The sequence below is a fragment of the Vitis vinifera genome, chromosome 9 (genome assembly GCF_030704535.1).
Source record: "Vitis vinifera cultivar Pinot Noir 40024 chromosome 9, ASM3070453v1".
NCBI classification, from domain to species: domain Eukaryota; kingdom Viridiplantae; phylum Streptophyta; class Magnoliopsida; order Vitales; family Vitaceae; genus Vitis; species Vitis vinifera.
The window spans coordinates 23,026,588-23,046,877 of NC_081813.1; the positions used below are offsets into that span (position 1 = coordinate 23,026,588).

Below are 20,290 nucleotides of genomic sequence, written 5' to 3' on the forward strand. Positions count from 1 at the left end.
ACTTTGATGGTTAAGACAAAATATATAATTTAGTTGTCGTGTTTAATTTAAATTGCATTCTAAAGATAATTGTAAGTACAAATTTCATAAAAGTTTTGCAATTTAAGCAAAATAATAGAAAAATATGAGAAATAAAATATTTTATTAAAATTAATAAATTATAGGGTATAATATTTGTGGTAATATTCTTTAGCAAAAGAATGTATCCCTCTAATTCTTTCATCTTGATCATAATTTAGAAAACGACGATGAAAATGTTTAGATTGCGTCTATAATATCTTTCGTTTTTTAGACTTATAGAAAGATTTTGTAAAATTTTTTCTTCTTTGTGAAGTTTTTTTTCCGTATAGAGTCATTTTTATTGATTTGAAAAAGTCTCTTCATTGAAAGAAGTCACTCCTATTTATAGGTGAAATTAAGAAATTAAATTTTGAGATTTCTCAAGATTTAGTTATTTAATTCAAAGAATTTAGTTTCTTGATTTTAGTAACTTGTCTTTTCATTAAGAAAATTTATCAACAAAATATTTATTTGTTTATTTATTCTCTTTTGATATGTTCCCTTAAAAAAATTTTCAATAAGAAAATATTTTATTTTATTTTAATTCTCTTTTAATAGCAATCGGGACATTTTGATTTTATTTGTAAGATTAAATTTTGTAGTCTTCCAAATTTTACAATGTGTCACTTTTTTTATGCATGCCACATGTCAAATGTGTATAGGACTTATCACTTGTCAATTCCAAATTTTGTCCAAGCCATATTTTGTTAAAAACTAATTTAATGATAATTTATTTCATTAAAAATTATGATATTTACAATAATAATTTTTAAAATTTATTAAAAAATAAAATAATAAAAAAAATTTATTATCTCAAAATTTTAGAACTTTGAAAGTAATTTTTTTTTTTAATATAGAAGATATTGTTATTTTTATATAGAAATTTTGTTACTTCTATTTTAAAATGAAAAAATAAAAAATATTTAAATGTTACCTTAATTATTCCACATCTCAAAAGATATCTAACTTATTTTAAATACTAGCAATTAAGTACCCATAAATAATGCCCATTTATTTAATTTAAATTTTTTTGGTAGGTATTACTTAGGTTTCTAAAAATTGAAATCTGACATGTCAACAAACAATGTATGAAAGAAATTATATAGTAAGTAATAATAAGCTTGTTTGGTGAGAAAGAAATTATATAATAAGTAATAATAAGCTTCTTTAGTGAGAAAATAAATGTTATTGGTCAACACTTTTTTTTTTCAACAAATACAAGTAATTAAATAGTGATCTTTCAATATATCATGTTCATTTCAAATTTTCTACTCAACCAAGCAATTCAAATCACTCACTTATATGATTTGACAATGTTTTTTTTTTCTTCCACTACATTCATAAATTTCTTCTTTTTGATTAACACGTTGAAAAATTATACTGATAAACATCCTCTCTTATCCTGATAGAGACATATAAAATTTGGATTAATATTCAACAAATAAATAGAAAAAATACAAATTATTAAAATAAGAGTCAAATCCAAGACCTTCCATCAAACCAAGTTCTAATATTATATTGAAATACTAATTTTCTTACCGCATTTGAACTCAATATGCATATATATGTTGTACTCTTAATACAAATGATGAGTATGGTTGAATGGTTTAAAAGCGGTTTTTACAAATTTCTAACACTGTTAGATCATTATTATCTGAAAATAGTTTTTTTTTATTTAAAAAAAAAATCAAGTAGAAGTTGTTTTCATAGATTTTTTTTTTAAAAAAGGAAAAAAATGGATCTACTTTTAAAAATAAATTTCAGAAAATATGGGGAAAGAGAAGCTTTTCTTATATTTTGTAATGAACGCCTACAAAATGATACATCTCTTTACAGGTTGGCATTTCCAAGTTACCCACGTGACTAGAAATCAAAATTCTTGTAACTGATCATTAAAAATTCCAAAGTACCTAACCCACCTTGCTGACGTGCTATAATGCAAGTCAATCCACCGAAGCTGACCCTTTAACCCACCTCATTTTTGCCCTAACAAGAAAAGACTGCCCAACTCCAAAGGTGTCCTTTCAATCCATAACCTTCCAATTGGTAGAGGAATGGTCCAAACATATGAAATGGGGCATCCCACGTTAACTCTCAATCTCTTTTCATTTTCCTTCTATATATCCATACACTTCTCCCCTTCTGCTTTCCTCTCCATCATCTCCTTGTTTCTCTTCCTTCACATTAATGAAGGAGTCCTACTACTGTAACTCTGCAATATGTTGCTTCTTGTTTATATTGTTTTTGGTATCGGGTTCGGTTCATGGAAGGCATGATCGTGGGCAGCTGGTGCCATGTTTCTTCATCTTCGGAGCTTCCTCATTTGACAATGGCAATAACAATGCCCTCCCAACTTTGGTTAAATCCAATTACCCGCCGTATGGGATCGACTTCCCTGCAGGGCCAACGGGGAGGTTTAGCAATGGGCGAAACATCGTCGATATTATCTGTACTATTCACCATTCTCCCTACACATGCCTAAACTGATCATACTCTTATCCATATATATATATATATTACAATTATTACTAGTATTTCTTCTTTATAATCAAAAGGGTACATATAGTTGGAAAAATATCATAGGTTTAGGGTTCACTTCTGAAACTAATGAACATGGTCTGATAGCTTCTTCATACCTTGAACGTATACTCAATCTTCTTCATACCAACAAGATGACGTACTTCAGAAACTCATCTTGTTGCAGAGGCCTATATGTATGCATAGTAACTGGAATTTTTTTTTCTTGCAGCTGAATTTCTAGGGTTTGAAGATTACATTCCATCGTTTGCAAGCACGGTAGGAGGCGAAGACATACTGAAAGGCGTGAATTATGCGTCGGGGGGATCGGGGATTCGAGCTGAAACCGGACAGCATAATGTATATATAAGCCACTGCCATTGCTAGCTGCTTACTCACATAGAATTAGTTGTGTCCAAAACATGGTATTTTATGTATGATTACATGCCATAAACATGTAGAGGGACAATATATATTGGTATTTGATGGATATATATCAATGCCATAAATTGATTGATCGATCGTAAGTACATGTACCTACCAAATCAACATCGACTGAGAGATTTCTTTGAAGCATGAGATCAATATATTTGACTTGTTCTTCCATGGTCCAAAAGCTTAGAGAGGAAAATAATTTTGTTCAACTCGTTGGTCCCTCTTCCCTAATTTATCTTTTTTGATCATAGGGAGCGCGAATTAGCATGGATGCGCAATTACGAAATCATCACATCACGGTATCGCGCCTCATCAACAGATTAGGGCAAAATGAGTCGGCTGCTAAAGAGTATCTAAACAAGTGCATATATGCTGCTGGATTGGGGACTAACGACTATGTTTCAAACTATTTTCTCCCTCTACTTTATCCAACTAGTCGCATTTATACTCCTGAGCAGTATGCTCTAGTCCTAGCTCAACAGTATTCACAACAATTAAAGGTATGGGCTAGTGCCTAGTTTTCTCTCTCTTAGCACCCCTAACATGGAGATCATATGAAGAAGTGACTAGGGTTTTCTTTTCTTTCTTGATGCTAGACTTTGTACACAAACTATGGAGCAAGGAAGATAGCCCTATTTGGATTGGCACAGCTAGGTTGCGCTCCTAGTGTAGTAGCTTCCAATGGTGCCACAAATGGCTCTGCATGTGTAGATTACATCAATGACGCTGTTCAACTTTTTAACAATCGACTCAAAGAGCTGGTGGGTGAGCTCAACCGTAACCTAACGGATGCCAAATTTATCTATGTGAATGTTTATGAGATAGCATCAGAAGCAACTTCATATCCTAGTAAGTAATTATACTCTCCTTTTTTTTCGTACTTTATATATACTTATTTTTTTATACGTTTAAGGCTTCATTTTAATCTTAGAAAATATATTAAAAGGGTAATTATATAGGTCTTGTTTGGTAACTGTTTTTAAAAACAATTTTGAAAAACGATTTTTGAAAATTGTTCTTTAATCTTTTGTAGAATAATGTCTGTTTGGGAAATTGAAATATTTTTAATCTATTTTTAAAATTTTTAAATATGTTTTAAAACTAACTTTTATATGTAGTGTTTTATTTTTAATCATTCTTCATATTTTTGTATAATTAATTTTTGAAATAGTTTTGAAAAACAAGTGAAAACAATTAAAAATAACTAAAAGATGTTAGTTAAAAACATATTAGAGTTTGTTTGGTAATTATTTTAAAAAATGATTATAAAAAATAGTTTTTGAAAACTGTTCTTTAATTTTTGTAGAACAAAAATCCGTTTGGAACCCTAAAATATTTTTAACCTATTTTAAATATTTTTAAATATGTTTTAAAAATAATTTTTATATCTAATGTTTTATTTTTAATTATTTTACATATTTATATAATTATTTTTTAAAACAACCCCTAAAAAAAATGAAAATAAAAGATATTATCTGAAAACACTATGTTTTCTATTCTTAAGAGTAGAAAACAGAAAATAATTTTTAGTTGTTAAACATGTTTTTTGCTTTTTGTTCTGAAGAATAAAAAACTGTTCTAAAAAACAATTTCTAAATAGACCTTTATTTTTTGTTTTTAATAATAAAAATTGTTCTTTGAAAACTGTTTTAAAAAACAATTACCAAACAGAGTCATAATGTTTTTTTCCCTTTGTATTTTTCTTATACTTTATTGGGTTTTTTGTTTGTCCATTTTAGGTTTCAAGGTCATCGATGCACCATGTTGTCCAGTGGCAAGCAACAATACTCTCATATTTTGTACTATTAACCAAACTCCATGTCCTAATCGAGATGAGTACTTCTACTGGGATGCCCTTCATCTTTCGGATGCCACCAATATGGTCATTGCGAATAGGTCATACAATGCTCAATCTCCCACCGACACTTATCCGATTGATATTTCTGACCTTGTCAAGCTCTAGTAAAGGAGATGACAGTTACATGGGACAATGTTATCTAAAGGGTTTTGTTGTATTGAAGTTCCATAGTTTGTGTTTTAGTTTCAAAGAATAAGACTATGTACTACCTTCATTTCTTCAACTTCAAGAAAAATTATATGAAAATATTTTGGGTTATAATAATACTAAGAGTCTCTTTGTTAGTTTTCAACCCATATTTTTCACGATGCGAGACTCATTTTTTATTTGGTGAACCGTATCAAAATCATGCTTTTGTTTCTTTTGGATTCCACCTGCTCTAGCTCCTTGACAGTCCATGACATAGAGCTGAATGCATACTCTGTTTTTTTCTTTTTTTTTTTACGCTTTTATTCTTCTCTGTTCATTACTCTTTTTCTTGTTGATGGTGGAGTGATATCGTCAATGGCCAAGTTTCTGGGACTTGGGGGCCTTGGTTTCCAGGGGATGAGGATACTAGTAAGGAAACTTTCTCTGTATACAACACTTGAAGGTGTTCATCCTTCAGCATGCTTGCCTTCAATCGTTGACGTGAGAACAAATGAAAAGTTGTTGGTGAATGAGTTCTAATATTGGTCTCAAATAATGGAGAGCAACTGGGAAGGAATACTCTGAATTTCTGCAAGAGTTCACGCACCGTGTCAAGCAGGTTGTGAAGCCATCTCTACCAAAGCAAAAAGTGGTTCAAACAGCAAAGAAGGAAGGAGTCGCAATGCTACCCCAAACTCTTCTGAACACCCGGGCTCCATTTTTTTTTTTTTTTTGCATGGCCAAGCATGGCACCCCACCAAACCTTTGCAAAATCTTTTGACCTCCATACTCCACCCATACCCGCCAGACCTGATTCTCTCTATACCTCCCTCCCTCATCTGTTTTCTTTCAGTTTCAGAGCTCTCCAAAAACTCGAGCCCATCTTCTATTTCTCTCTCTTCCTTCCTCGTATTGAATGGATATTTGATTGATGGATTGAGGTGTTTATGGATCAGAATGCGGGTGAAGAAGATACATCCATTGTGTAGTATATCGCTGGAGAGTCCCGGAATAGGAGACCAGTCGCCAGAGGTGAGTAGGGCGGTAACTACAGCCTCTTCCGGTGGATCTGACGGCAACGCGGGGCGGCAGGTAGGATCTGATATCAACGTCGCCGGAGTTCTCTACAAGTGGACAAATTATGGCAAGGGTTGGAGATTCTGGTGGTTCCTGCTAAGGAGTGGCGTTCTTTCTTACTCCCAGATTCGCCAGTCGAAGAGCCTTCACCTTCCATTACCGGCAGACGACATCCGGGTAATAGGTGACGTCCCCACGAATCGCCTCTCCAGGTTGGACAGTGGTGGCGGTAGACGAAAGCACCGGAAAAATGTTGGCTCGTTCTGGGCCGGACATTTCTGGTCAGTTGACCAAGCAGAAAACGGAGCGTGATCCACGGCGTGTTGGAGTGCCGATTGGACTACAATCTGTACATATGATGGAGGAAATCAGAGCTATTCAAGTTGAGTTTGATGGTCCTTTTGTTCTTTGAGTAAGCCGCCTTCACTTCTTGTTGTCACAAGCGTAGAAAATACTTCCACATCTTTGGTATCCAAAACTGAAGGTGGTGATAAAATTAAAAAAAAAAAAAAAAAGAATGTGTGGGTGTCTGAAACTGGTCAACCAATTTCCAGAGAGAGACTTCTAGATGGAGCCAATGAAGTTTGCCATATTCCATAGACTGGTGCCACTTCGGATGTTGTCCTTTCTCCTGCTAGCACAATCGATGAAGACTTGGTTGCACCAGAGTCATTGGATATTGCAGTGGCATATAGAGCTGATACATTGCTGTGAAACCAAAGTTTGGTTAATCTTGATTTTGATGATAACAAAATAAGGTTTAGAACTAATGATCATATTTCAAGTGTGATTAGGCAAGACGATTTCCAAAGTGGCAATCACAAAGACAAATCAAGCCAAGGAGAAATCATGAAGAAGAAGACCACCTCAAAGATAAGAGTTTTTCAAGACCAAAGCTTCATAAGATCTCTTTGTAAGGTTGTTGGTGCACTAAAACTTTCATGCATTTCATTCTTTATTTATGCACCAAAATCATCCAAGAGTAATATTGTTTTAAATATCTTAAGAATTGGATGATTTCATGTTTTCAACTAAAATCCTGTGTTAAATGATTTTCAAACTTGTGTTAAAAGGTTTTAAGTTGAAAAATGTTGGGTGTTGAGCCAAAAAATGGCTCAACCGGTCGATCGGTTGTGCTCGTCCGGTCGAGAATCAGTTGAGGGAGGCCAAAAAGTTTCTCTCTCTCCCAATGGCCTTCTCTTCCCGGTTAAGGTTGAACCTTAACCGGTTGAGGTCCAATATAGGTCTGGTTGAAGCCCAACAGTCACTTGCCAAACATTAAATGCTAACGGCTAGTCAACCGATCGACCCTTAGCTCGACTAGTCGAACCCCCAATGGCTAGTTTGGTGTTTTTTCTTCTATAAAAAGGCTTCAATCTTCATTGTTTCATAAGCTTAACATTCCCAAATCTTTTTTGATTATATTTGAGCATTGGAAGAGTATTTTTGAGTGCACCATTATTTCAAAACTTGCATATTCTTAGTGCACCATTCAATCCTAGTTTTTCTTATATCAATTGAGCTTAAAGTTCTTGTGTAAACCCTTGAGAGTAAGTTGTTTAAGAGAGGGATATCTCTTGAGAAGTGTAAAGGGTGTTTAGAGCCAAAAGTCCAAGAGGGTGAATTGGAACCATAATCCAATTGTATTACTTGAAAGCTTGGGTTGGAAGCCTTAAATTAGTGGAACCTCAAGCTCGGGATTGAAGCTAGAGGAGAGTGGATGTAGGCCGAGTTGCGCCGAACCACTATAAACTCTTGTGTTTGCATTCTCTCTTCCCTACTCCTTAATTTATATGCAATTGTCTATATATTGCTTATTATATACTTGCATATAATTGTCTCTTACATTTACTTGTTTAAATTTGCGAGAAGAGACCATCACCCTATTCACCCCCCCTCTAGGGTGATTACTGTAGGTTGGATTAGCCTCAAATTCCTAACAATTGCCTTTGATAGAAACTAATCAACATTCTCCAACTGTAATCACTAGCCTCACAGTGCAGTGCTAGTTGCACCCAAGTAGGAAAATGTCTCGATATATCGTGTATCAAGAGTGGGTGACACGATATTTCATGAAGAAAAATTGGAGGAGGGATATTTCGCAAAAATCCCCAAAAAATCAACGATATATCGCCGATATAATGGGAAAAGGGCCAAAAAGATGAAAATCGTCGATATTTCGATCGGTCAATGCGGGTCAACGCGCTATAGTGCCCCTACTATAGTGAGCTACAGTGCACCCTCAATTTTCTCATTTTTTGGGGTTCAACGCATCCAACCACTAGGGCAAGCTTGCTTTTTGTTAAATAGATTGCACTTAAAATATATATTCAAAGTCATCATGTAAAGAAAATTTTAAAAGAAAATTTTAGAGAGCAAATTAAGTATAATTATTTTATAATTAAATAAAAAAATTTCTTTTAATTGATTACCAAAAATATAAAAATTATCATAATAATTTTTTTCATAGTGTTTTCAATATCATTAATAAATTAATTAAATATTAAAAAATTGTACATATATCATAATTTATTTTATATTATTTAATACAATTGAATTAAATTGATCATAATTTTGATATTAATATATATTTTTAAGTTAGTCATATTATAATCAAATATTATAATATTATTATGAAATAATATTTGATATAATTTAATAATAAATGTATATTTATAAAATTCATATTTTTATCGATGCATACGATATTATTATTAAATATGATAAATTATATTATACATATATCAAATTCTTTAATAAAACAACTTTAAAATATCTATTATACTTCTAATTATATTTTTATAAAGTTTTTTTTGTATTTTTTATAAATTTTGATTAATTTTAGGTTATCGATATTTTTTTCCAAAATATCCGTTGATATATCTCCGTTATATCCGTAAAATCGAAGTACCGATATAACCGTGATTATTGATATTTTCATCCTTGGTTGCACCTAGGGCCCATGTGCATGACCTTATTTTCGCATGGCCACCTTTGGCCGCCAACCCCAAGTGCCACACCTCTTTTACTTATTTATTTATTTATTTTTATTATCTCTTCGTATTTTGATATCCAAGCTTAATTTTCTAAAATTCTGATTTCCAAATTTAATTTTCAATTTTCATATTTATTTATTTAATCATTATTATTTTCGTTATTATTATTATTCTATTTATTTATTTTTAAATTTTCATCTTTAAGTAATTTTTCAAAATTCTGATTTCCAAATTTAATTTCCAAATTCCAAAATTCCAATTTTCACATTTATTTATTTAATCATTATTATTTTCGTTATTATTATTATTATTCTATTTATTTATTTATTTTTAAAATTTCATCTTTAAATAATTCTTCAAAATTTTGATTTCCAAAATTTCAATTTTCACATTTATTTATTTAATCATTATTATTTTCATTATTATTATTATTATTATTATTAATTTATTTATTTTTTAAAATTCCATCTTTAAATAATTCTTCAAAATCCCGATTTCCAAATATAATTTCCTATTTCCAAAATTCTAATTTCCACATATATTTATTTAATCATTATTAATTTTGTTATTATTATTATCTTATTTATTTATTTTTAAAACTTCCATTTTCAAACAATTTTCAAAATTCCAATTTTCAAAACTTCCATTTTTAAATAATTTCCAAGTTTCCAATTTTCATAATTTAATTTTCAGAATTCCAATTCTCAAATAATTTTCCAAAATTCCAATTCTTAAATTTAATTTCCAAACTTCCAATTCTTAAGTTTAATTTTCAAAATTCCAATTCTTAAATTCAATTTTCAAAACTCCAGTTTTTTCAATAATTTTCAAAGCTCCAATTTCTTTTGAATCTAATTTCCGAAAATTTCAATTTTCAAACAATTTTCAAAATTCTAGTTTTCTTTCAAATAATTTTAAGTTCACTCTAGTTCTCATTAATCTTACAATTTTTCATTCTTTATTAAGATTTTATCTCGTTTTTAATAAACTTGCTACCTTTCTTTTCAGGTAAGCACTTTAACAAATTTTCTTTGATTTTAAAATAATTTTCCGTTTTCCTTGATTTTTAATAAACATGAAGATAATTTTCATAATTCCACAATAATGGAATTTGTGGGATTAATTCATGCAAGATCAATTGGGCTTTGGTGGGGGCCTTACATATAAGTTTTTATCTTCTGATTGTCTCACTATCACGCTTAATAGATATTACTTGATCTTTGGCTTGCTCTTTGATATGCATATGATGATTTTATGTTTGAGCTAACTTTGTTTTCATGATAGCACACTATTACTTGTTGCCTAGGTACGCTCCCACTCCCACTTTGCTTATTCTTATGCATGATTTGTTTTATTATTTAATCATTTCATTGGTATCCATTACTTTTCTAGTTAATTGTTATGTTTGTTTCACCTTATTTAGTAGAGACCCATTTTTAGGGGCTTAGAGGGGTGTTACGGTCTTTACCGTACCTTTCCAATAAGCAACCTGACCCCCGGACCCGACTTTAGTTTTTCACATACTGTCTTTTCTAAATAAGGAGTCACACTTGCGGTTTTCTTTCTTATTTTGTTTTTCCTTTAAAAAAAAATAAAACAAAAATAAGTGGTGACTTCAAGTCTTTTCTAAAAAATCATATTTTCACTAAATAAATAAAAAAAGATTTTCGTCATCGAGTGGGAACGCATCGTGTGAAGATGCGGGGTCCATAAAAATATATATATTTTCAACTATATATATATATATTAGCATTAGGATAAGATAAAAAAAATATAATAAGGTGACATTTAAATATGTTTTTATTTTTATTTTAAAAATAGAAACTTCTATATATTTTATAAGAACTAATTTACAAAAATAAACATTTATCTTGTGTTCTCAAAACACTGTAGACATAAATTATCACTAATTTGGTCTTCAAAATGAATAAATTAAAAAAAAAAATCCTCTTATGGATAAGTTTCCTTAATCTCCAAAAGGATAATAATAATAATAAGAAAATTATTATTATTATTATTATTATTATTATTATTATTATGTTGGTAAAACCTCTCATTGCTAAAATCAAGGAACTAAATCCCTTGAATTAAATAACTAAAATTGAGGAATTTGAAATTCAAATTCCCTATCTTCACCTAAAAATAGGGATGTCTTCTATCAAGGAGGGGTGAAGAAAATTTAGAAAATTATAAAAATCCATAAAGGAAAATCATAAGGAGAAAATTCAAAGGTAATTTCATATGGGAAAAGGGGTTTCACAACAAAAGAAAGAGTTTCATCAAATCTCCCTACAAGTTTGGTAAATGGCAAAAAAAGAGCTGCTACATGTGTTCTTCGCCATTCAACAAGGTCATTCAGGAATAAGCCACTTGTGACCCTCGATTGATCTTCGAAATCAAGAAAACATCATCGTCATCTTCAAAGTGTGATCAAGGTAAAAGAATCAGAGGGAAAATATTCTTTTGGAAAGAATATTATTTTTGAGATTGTACCCACAATATTTTTAATTTCAATAAATTTTTTGTTCACATTATTTTCCTATTTGTTTTGCTAATTTTGAAAGACCAAATTTTACGAAATTTGTGCATACAAACACATTTCAAAATTTTAAAAAATTTGAAAGCGTTTCTAAGTAACAAATTATGTATTAGATCGAGGTGTAACTTAGGCTGGTTGGTTTGACCCAACTTGATGTTTTGGTATATTTGAATAAATATTTTTAATGTTTAGATTAAGTTTTTTTAACCAAAACTCAATTTGGGTTGGGTTAATGCCAAGATTTGGGCTATCCAAGCGTAACACAAATCTCACTTAATGTTTTTATAATATTTATAATGTTTATTTTCCTTTATAATAATATTCATTTTTTTAGATTTAAAAAAAGTTAAATTATAATTATATTATATACTTTTTTATTTAAAAAAAAAGATAAATAAGTTACATTTTTATTGTTATATTAAATTTTGTCTTATTTATTATTTGAATTTTGGTATAAATATGTAGAAATTTAAAAGAAAAAAATCACTATAGATGGATGTCAAACCATGCAATTCAATTAACTCCACTAACCCGAGTTTAATACGATCAACTCGAGTTTAACCTGATCAACACCATTTTAACTTGACCAATCTAAATTTAATCCAAGTTTTAAAAAAATGAGGTTGAATTGGATTTTGGTTAAGTATATATCTCAGGTTGATTTTTTCTTAATTCATGTTATAATTATCAACCCGAACCATCCGTTCAAATTACTACCTTATTATGCATTACTTTTTGTATAATTTCTTTTTACGTTTTACATAAAATTTTATATTTTTAAAAATAAAAAGCTAGAAAATGCATTCAAACACTCCAAAAAAGAAATCTAAACACAACAAACCGGAATGAATTATCTCAGCAAGTAACCCTATATAAATTATCATGCATCAAATTAAGCAATAACCATCTCAAAATTGATTTAATTTTCATGAAGGGTGGCTAGTAATTAATAAATACTGGTGGAGCTGCATGCATGCAAGGGGTAGTAAAGAGGGTTTTTAACTCCAAGGCAACAGCCATTGAAAAACCCTTCAGAAGAGGAATTGGCCAGTATTTAAGGGCATTCAACTCCAACCCAGTTCCTACAATAAATTCCTATGCCATCTGGCAATAATGTGTTTGATTTTAAGCCAAATAAAGGATATGATGTTGTGCCTGTCTGTTGGGAGTAAAAGCATGTGAATCCCATACTTGATAACATATGTTATTTATAAGAGAAATGTTGGTATTTTATACTAGTTGTATTTGGTAATTGATTAATTTGTAACTCAAAAAATGTATATTTAGCAAAATTTTCATAAAAAAACAGTTTGTTTTTTTCTTTTAATTATTCTAAAAACATGTTCTTTTTTATATATATAAATTATTTTGAGTAATAATTGAAAAGATGGAAATTATTTTAAAAACTTTTACATTATATATGAGTATACTTGTTTTTCGTATATGAGTTCTCAAATATAATTTTATTTTTGAAAATATATAATTGAAGAATGTTTTTAAGAATGGTACTCAAAAACATTTTTAAAAAATATTACCAAACATGCCCTTGACCGTTAGTTGGTTTAGATTTTTTTTTTTTAAAGTTCAATAAAATTTCTTGTTGTACTTATTCAATCATTTTATTAAGAAGGCTCATGTATATTGGCCTTTTGTAATGTAAATTTTTGCAATTCAAAATATTATGCCTCTTTGCTAACTATTTTCAAAAGCAATTTTTAAAAATAGTTTTTGAGAATAATTTTAAAAAATTGTTATTTTCAAAAACCGTTCTTTTATGTTTTATAGAACAAATATCTGTTTGAAAATATGAAATGTTTTAAACATGTTTTCTATTTTTTTAAAATAATTTTTATATATAGAGTTATTTTTTTAATCATTCTCCACATTTGTATAATTATTATTTTTTTAAAATTCATTAGAAAAAAAAGTAAAAACAACTAAAAGATGCTCTTACATTAGTTGAAAATACCCTCATTTTCTATTTTTTAGTTATTGAACGTGTGTTTTTTTTAGAACAAAAAGTTGTTTTTGAAAATAATTACCAAACATAGCCTTAATTTTCAAAAAAATTCATCCCTTTAATGAACTAAATTGATGTGTGTGTGTATTATATTGTGTGTGCAGTAACTTTTAGCCATATTTCTAGAAAAAAAATCCATATATAGTATTGATTTGGTATTATGTTGATGTTTTGATTTAAGTTTTTTTTAAGTATATGATGCGTTGGGATATTGAGTTTTATTTGTATGTTGGTAATTTTGTATTTTTTTTTAAATGTTTGATTATAAAAGTCCTTTTAGATAGTGATTTGTTTTTCATTGAAAATTAAAGATTGTTAATTCGTTCAACCGAGAAGTTATAGGTATGTTTAAAAATGTTTGACTTATGGTAATTAAGTTAGGTTCGTATGAGGTATAAAGTGAATCGATTTTGTATTTTTTGTTTTTTTTTGTTTTTCTAACTTAAAATGCTTTAAATTATTGTTTTGAAAAAGGGCAGACCGCTCAAGTAGTTTGAAATGCTCCAAGCATTGAAGATAGCTCAAGCACTCAAGCATTGAAGACCGCTCCAACAAGCAAGTTGATTCTCCTAAATTTTTTCATGCAAATTTAATTTAGAATTGTTCCAAAACCACTACTCTTCGAGTTATTTGCCTATAAATACTTTATTATAACCCTTCGAATTTAGAAATGTATTTATTGGAACAATATGAGGTTGTTGACGTGGATCAACATGTAGGTATTGAAAAATAAGTTTTTAGGGTAAATTGTTGTGTTGTTGATGTGGATCAAGATGTAGATATTGGAAATGAGTTTTTAGGGTAAAGTGATAAGGTAATTCCACTAACTCTATCTCATATAGTGGATTTAGATCAATGGTCTTAGACCTCTTGATTTTTGACAAAAATCCTTGTATCTTATTGCTTATATTTTTTATTATCTTGTTTGTATTTTCTATCTTTAATGGGATTATCTAACAGGTAATACATATAAATCTTTATTTAAATTTTTTAAGTACATCCATTCACCCACTTGTTATCCTATCGGATTTCAGGATTTTTCAAAGATACAATTTCAGCTTATGCAAATGAAATAAAAAATAAAAAATAAAACTATAAAAGAATAAAGATACCAAATAATAAGATAATCATACCAGCATATTAAGTACTACAATCCATCCTTGAATTTTCAACCATCCTCTAAAATATAAGTAAACAAAAGAAAAATTCAAGAAAAAAAAAAGTCAAAAAGATGATATCATCTTTTAGATCTAGACACATTTTATTTGACTAGCATGCATGGAAAATTTCATACTTTGATTTAGTTTTATTTGAAGAGATTTGGTTGAAAATTCTTTATTAGGATAAAAGGAATTTTTAAAACTTTGAAATTAATTTTTTTTAATAAGAGTTTTTTCATTTTATATAGAACAGATTGTAATTTTTATTTAGAAATTAAATACTAGCAATTAAGTACCCATAAATAATGCCCACTTATTTAATATAAAATTTTTTTTGGTAGGAATTAGTTAGGTTTCTAAAAATTGAAATCTGACATGTCTACAATCAATGTAAGAAATAAATTATAATAAGCTTGTTAGGTGAGAAAATAAATGTTATTGGTCAACATGTATATTTTTTTTTTCAACAAATATAAGTAATTAAATATTGATATTTCAAAATATTATATTCATTTCAAATTTTCTATTCAACCAATCAATTCAAATCACCGACTTATATGATTTGACAATATCCTTTTTTTTTTCTTCAACTCCATTGATAAGATCTCACTACCTCTCAACCCATGGAAAATAATATGGCACTGTGAGGGTCCCAAAGTCTCAGCATTCATACTGATTGTTTGACCAAAAAAAGATCTCTGCACGTTGAAACTGAAAGTAACAATTCCCTTAATTGCTTGGAAGTATTCTAGCAACATTTCCTTGACTCTTTAAAAGGAAACATTCAATGAAGCTATCCCTCAACTTGTCTACGATATGTGAAATTAAAGGGATCCACTACCAAAACTATCTAGCATTCCTTGAGTTGTATCTTAAAAATGACTATAGAGCCTATTGTCTAAAAAATCATATTGATGAAATAAAGAAAAATATATCTAACCTTAAAATGTTAAGTATTTTCTCTTACCTCGATAGAGACAGACAAAATTTGGATTTATATCCAACAAATGAATAAGAAAAATATAAATTATGAAGAAGAGAGTCAAATCCGAGGCCTCTTGTCAAATAAAATTTTAATACCATATTGAATTACTAATTTTCCTATAACTTTAAACTTGATTTGAACTTAATATGCATATATATCATACTTTTAATACAAATTACAATCGTGTAATTTAAAAACAGTTTTTTTTACTATTGTTATTGATAAACAATTTTAAAAAACAAAATAAAATGAGAACAAATAGAAGTTGTTTGCATTTATTTTAAAAAATAAAAGGAAAAAACGGGTTTATTTGACTATATTTTCTAAAATTTGTTTTTAAATTAAAAAATAAAAAATAGTTTTTAAATATATAATTTTCTTATATTTTGTTATCGATCGAAAGAATGTCAAGAACACGATACATCTCTTTACAGGTTGGCATTTCCAAGTTACCCACATAATTACTAGAAATCTAAATTCTTGTAACTCATTAAAAAATTGTCACATGCCCCATGATTTTCCAAAGTACATAACCCACCTTGCTGACACGCAATAATGCAAGTCCATCCACCAAAAGCTCACCCTTTAACCTCCAAAGATGTCCTTTTCATCCAAAACCCGCCTTCCAATATGTAGAGGAACGGTCAAAAGATATGAAATGGGACATCCCACATTAACTCTCATCTCTTTTCATTTTCCTCCTATATATCCATACACTTCTCCCCTCCTGCTTTCCTCTCCATTTCCTTGTTTCTCTTCCTCCACAATGAAGGAGTCCTACTACTGCAACCCTGCAATACGTTGCTTCTTGTTCATATTGTTTTCGGTATCGGGTTCGGTTCATGGAAGGCATGATCACGGGCAGCTCATGGTGCCATGTTTCTTCATCTTCGGAGCTTCCTCGTTTGACAATGGCAATAACAATGCCCTCCCAACTTTGGCTAAAGCCAATTACCCGCCGTATGGGATCGACTTCCCTGCAGGGCCAACGGGGAGGTTTAGCAACGGGCGAAGCATTGTCGATATCATCTGTACTATTCACCATTCTCCCTACACATGCCTAAACTGATCATACTCTTATCCATATATATATATATATATTACAATTATTACTAGTATTTCTTCCTTGTAATTAAAAGGGTATACATATGCTGGAATAATATTGTAGGTTTAGGGTTGATTTCTGAAACTAATGAACATGGTCTGATACCTTCTTCATACCTTCAATGTATACTCAATCTTGTTTTTCATTTTTTTTTCCTGCCTTTGGTGCTGAATTTTTCATGAGAACTCATCTTGTCACGAAGGCCTATATGTATGTGTATGCGTGGTAACTGGGATCTTTTTTCTTGCAGCTGAATTTCTTGGGTTCGACGATTACATTCCATCGTTTGCAAGCACGGTAGGAGGCGAAAACATACTCAAAGGCGTGAATTATGCATCTGGGGGATCGGGGATTCGAGCTGAAACTGGACAGCATGCGGTAATGCATATATATGCCACTGCCATTGCTGCTTACTCACATAGAATTGTGTCCAAAACATGATATATATATATATATATATATATTGGATTTGATGGATATCAATGCGATAAATTGATTGATTGATCGATCGATCTATCTATCGATCCATCGTAATGAAACTATTTGACTCGTTCTTCCATGGCCAAAAGCTTAAAGGGAAAAATAATTTTTGTTAACTTGTTGATCCCTCATCCCTAATTCATCCTTGGTGCTCGTAGGGAGCGCGGATTAGCATGGATGGGCAATTACGAAATCATCAAATCACGGTATTAAGCCTCATCAACAGATTGGGGCAAAATGAGTCTGCTGCTAAAGAGTATCTAAACAAGTGCATATATGCTGCTGGATTGGGGACTAACGACTATGTCTCAAACTATTTTCTCCCTTCACTTTATCCAACTAGTCGCATTTATACTCCCGAGCAGTATGCTCTAGTCCTAGCTCAACAATATTCACGACAATTAAAGGTATGGGCTAGTGCCTAGTTTTCTGTCTCTTAGCACCCCTAACATGGAGATCATATGAAGAAGTCACTTGGGTTTTCTTTTCTTTCTTGATGCTAGACTCTGTACACAAACTATGGAGCAAGGAAGGTAGCCCTATTTGGATTGGCGCAGCTAGGTTGCGCTCCTAGCGTAGTAGCTTCCAAAGGTGCCACAAATGGCTCTGCATGTGTGGATTACATCAATGACGCTGTTCAAATTTTCAACAATCGACTCAAAGAGCTGGTGGATGAGCTCAACCGTAACCTAACCGATGCCAAATTTATCTATGTGAATGTTTATGAGATAGCATCAGAGGCAACTTCATATCCTAGTAAGTAACAATACTCTTTTTTTTTTCTTACTTTATACTTATTTTTTATATGTTTAAGGCTTAGGTGGTGTTTGTTTTCTTGGCTTTTTACTGAAAGCAATTTAGTTTTAAAATTTAGGTTGTTTGTTTTTCTACTTTTTCATGATTTATTATAAACTTTTTACTAAATAGAAAAAACCAAAATATGTAACTTTTTCTAAATATAAAAAATAACATATTCATTTTTTTTTTTTACTTTTAATACTTAATAAAAATAAAATATTACAAAAACAAACAACCTAATATTTAACACTATTAAACATTAAGGTTCAATTTAGAATTAAGTAAAAAAACAAATACCACATTAGTTTTAATCTTAGAAAATTTATTAAAAGGATAATATATGGACCTTGTTTGGTAATTGTTTTTAAAAATAGTTTTGAAAAATAATTTTTGAAAGTTGTTCTTTAATCTTTTGTAAAATAATGTTTGTTTTGGAACTTAAAATGTTTTTAATATATTTTTTATATTTTTAAATATGTTTTAAAACTAACTTTTATATGTAGTGTTTTATTTTTAATCATTTTTTTTACATCTTTGTATTTTTTTTTAAATAGTCTTGAAAAACAAGTGAAAACAATTAAAAATAATAAAAGGATGTTAATTGAAGCATCTTAGGATCTATTTGATAACTGTTTTCGAAAAAAATTCTGAAAAACCCTAAAAAAATGTTTTTAACCTATTTTTAATATTTTAAAATATGTTTTAAACACATCTTTTAATTATTTTACATGTTTATATAATTATTTTTAAAAAAAAACTCTAAAAAGATAAGTGAAAATAAAAGAAAATAATTAAAAAATGCTTTCTGAACACACTATATTTTTTATTCTTAAGAAAAGAAAACAAAAAAATAATTTTTAATTATCAAATATGTTTTCTATATTTTTTGTTTTAGAGAACAGAAAACCGTTCTGAAAAACAATTTCCAAACATGCTGTTATTTTTTGTTTTTAATAATAAAAAACTATTTTTTGTTTTTATTTTTTATTTTTAAATATGTTTTCCTTTTCCTTTTCTTTTTATCCTAAAAAAAAATAAAACTATTTTCGAAAACAATTATCAATCCCTTTTATCTTTTTCTTGAACTTTATTGGGGTTTTTTGTTTGTACATTTTAGGCTTCAGGGTCATCGATGCACCATGTTGTCCGGTGGCAAGCAATAATACTCTCATACTTTGTACTATTAACCAAACTCCATGTCCTAATAGAGATGAATACCTATACTGGGATGCCCTTCATCTTTCGGAGGCCACCAATATGTTCATTGCAAATAGGTCATATAATGCTCAATCTCCCACCCACACTTGTCCGATTGACATATCTGACCTCGCCAAGCTCTAGTAGGGTTTTGTTGCAAATAGCAAATATTTGGCTTTTGTTGTACTGAAGTTCCATAGTTTGTGTTTTATTTTCAAATAATAAGGCTATTTACTACTACCTTCATTTCTTCTAACTACAACAAAGATTATATGGAAATATTTTCGGTTAAAATAATACGAGTGTGTTTGGAAGTAATTTTAAAAAGCGTTTTTAATATTTCTAACACTTAAATGATAAAAATGTTTAAATATTAGAAATATTAAAAACACTTTTTAAAATCATTATCAAACGGATTCTAAGAGTTTTTTTTGTACTGTTTTTAAAAAATACTTCTAGTTTAAAAAGTGTTTTTAAAGAAAAATGAGATGTATGAAAAAATTTTAAAAACACTTTTAAAAAATTAAAAAAAGAAAACCATTCATAGAACTTTCTAGATAAACACTTAATAGATGGTTCTTTCGAAAATACTACAATGTTTTCGATACAAATACTTCAATGAAAAACACCATTAAACTCACTCAAAATCTTAATCAAAACCATTAAAATATCATTTTTGAATTAACATAAAATGTAAGGGTCATTTTTATAGTTGTTTTTAAAAATAATTTTGAAAAATGATTTTTGAGAATAGTTTTTTAAAACTGTTTTATAATTTTGTAAAATAAAAGTCTATTTGAAAACTTAAAATGTTTTTAACATATTTTTAATATGTTTTAAAAATATTTTTTATATTTAGTGTTTTACTTTTAATCATTCTAAATATTTGTATAATTATTTCTTAAAATAGTCTAAAAAAAGTGAAAATACAAAA

General features: G+C 29.4%; 2 protein-coding genes across 2 annotated transcripts; both read left to right on the plus strand.

Annotated features, from left to right (window-relative positions):
* Positions 1-3,128: 3,128 nt before the first annotated feature.
* LOC132254301 (GDSL esterase/lipase At1g29670-like) lies at positions 3,129-4,975 on the plus strand. Its single transcript, XM_059739611.1, has 3 exons — positions 3,129-3,512; positions 3,609-3,861; positions 4,752-4,975. The coding sequence occupies exons 1-3, from the start codon at positions 3,279-3,281 to the stop codon at positions 4,973-4,975; spliced, it is 711 nt and encodes a 236-aa protein (XP_059595594.1). The 5' UTR covers positions 3,129-3,278.
* An 11,495-nt stretch (positions 4,976-16,470) lies between these two features.
* LOC100249613 (GDSL esterase/lipase At1g29670) lies at positions 16,471-19,596 on the plus strand. The gene is made up of 5 exons (XM_059739851.1): positions 16,471-16,807; positions 17,132-17,259; positions 17,520-17,768; positions 17,865-18,117; positions 19,277-19,596. The coding sequence occupies exons 1-5, from the start codon at positions 16,543-16,545 to the stop codon at positions 19,498-19,500; spliced, it is 1,119 nt and encodes a 372-aa protein (XP_059595834.1). The 5' UTR covers positions 16,471-16,542; the 3' UTR covers positions 19,501-19,596.
* Positions 19,597-20,290: the final 694 nt, after the last annotated feature.

Coding starts and splice junctions, on each gene's coding strand:
- LOC132254301 (XM_059739611.1), top strand. CDS start 3,279: ATGGATGCGCAATTACGAAATCATCACATCACGGTATCGCGCCTCATC. Junction 3,513..3,608: donor AGTATTCACAACAATTAAAG/GTATGGGCTAGT, acceptor TCTTGATGCTAG/ACTTTGTACACAAACTATGG. Junction 3,862..4,751: donor AGAAGCAACTTCATATCCTA/GTAAGTAATTAT, acceptor TGTCCATTTTAG/GTTTCAAGGTCATCGATGCA.
- LOC100249613 (XM_059739851.1), top strand. CDS start 16,543: ATGAAGGAGTCCTACTACTGCAACCCTGCAATACGTTGCTTCTTGTTC. Junction 17,260..17,519: donor CTGAAACTGGACAGCATGCG/GTAATGCATATA, acceptor TGGTGCTCGTAG/GGAGCGCGGATTAGCATGGA. Junction 18,118..19,276: donor AGAGGCAACTTCATATCCTA/GTAAGTAACAAT, acceptor TGTACATTTTAG/GCTTCAGGGTCATCGATGCA.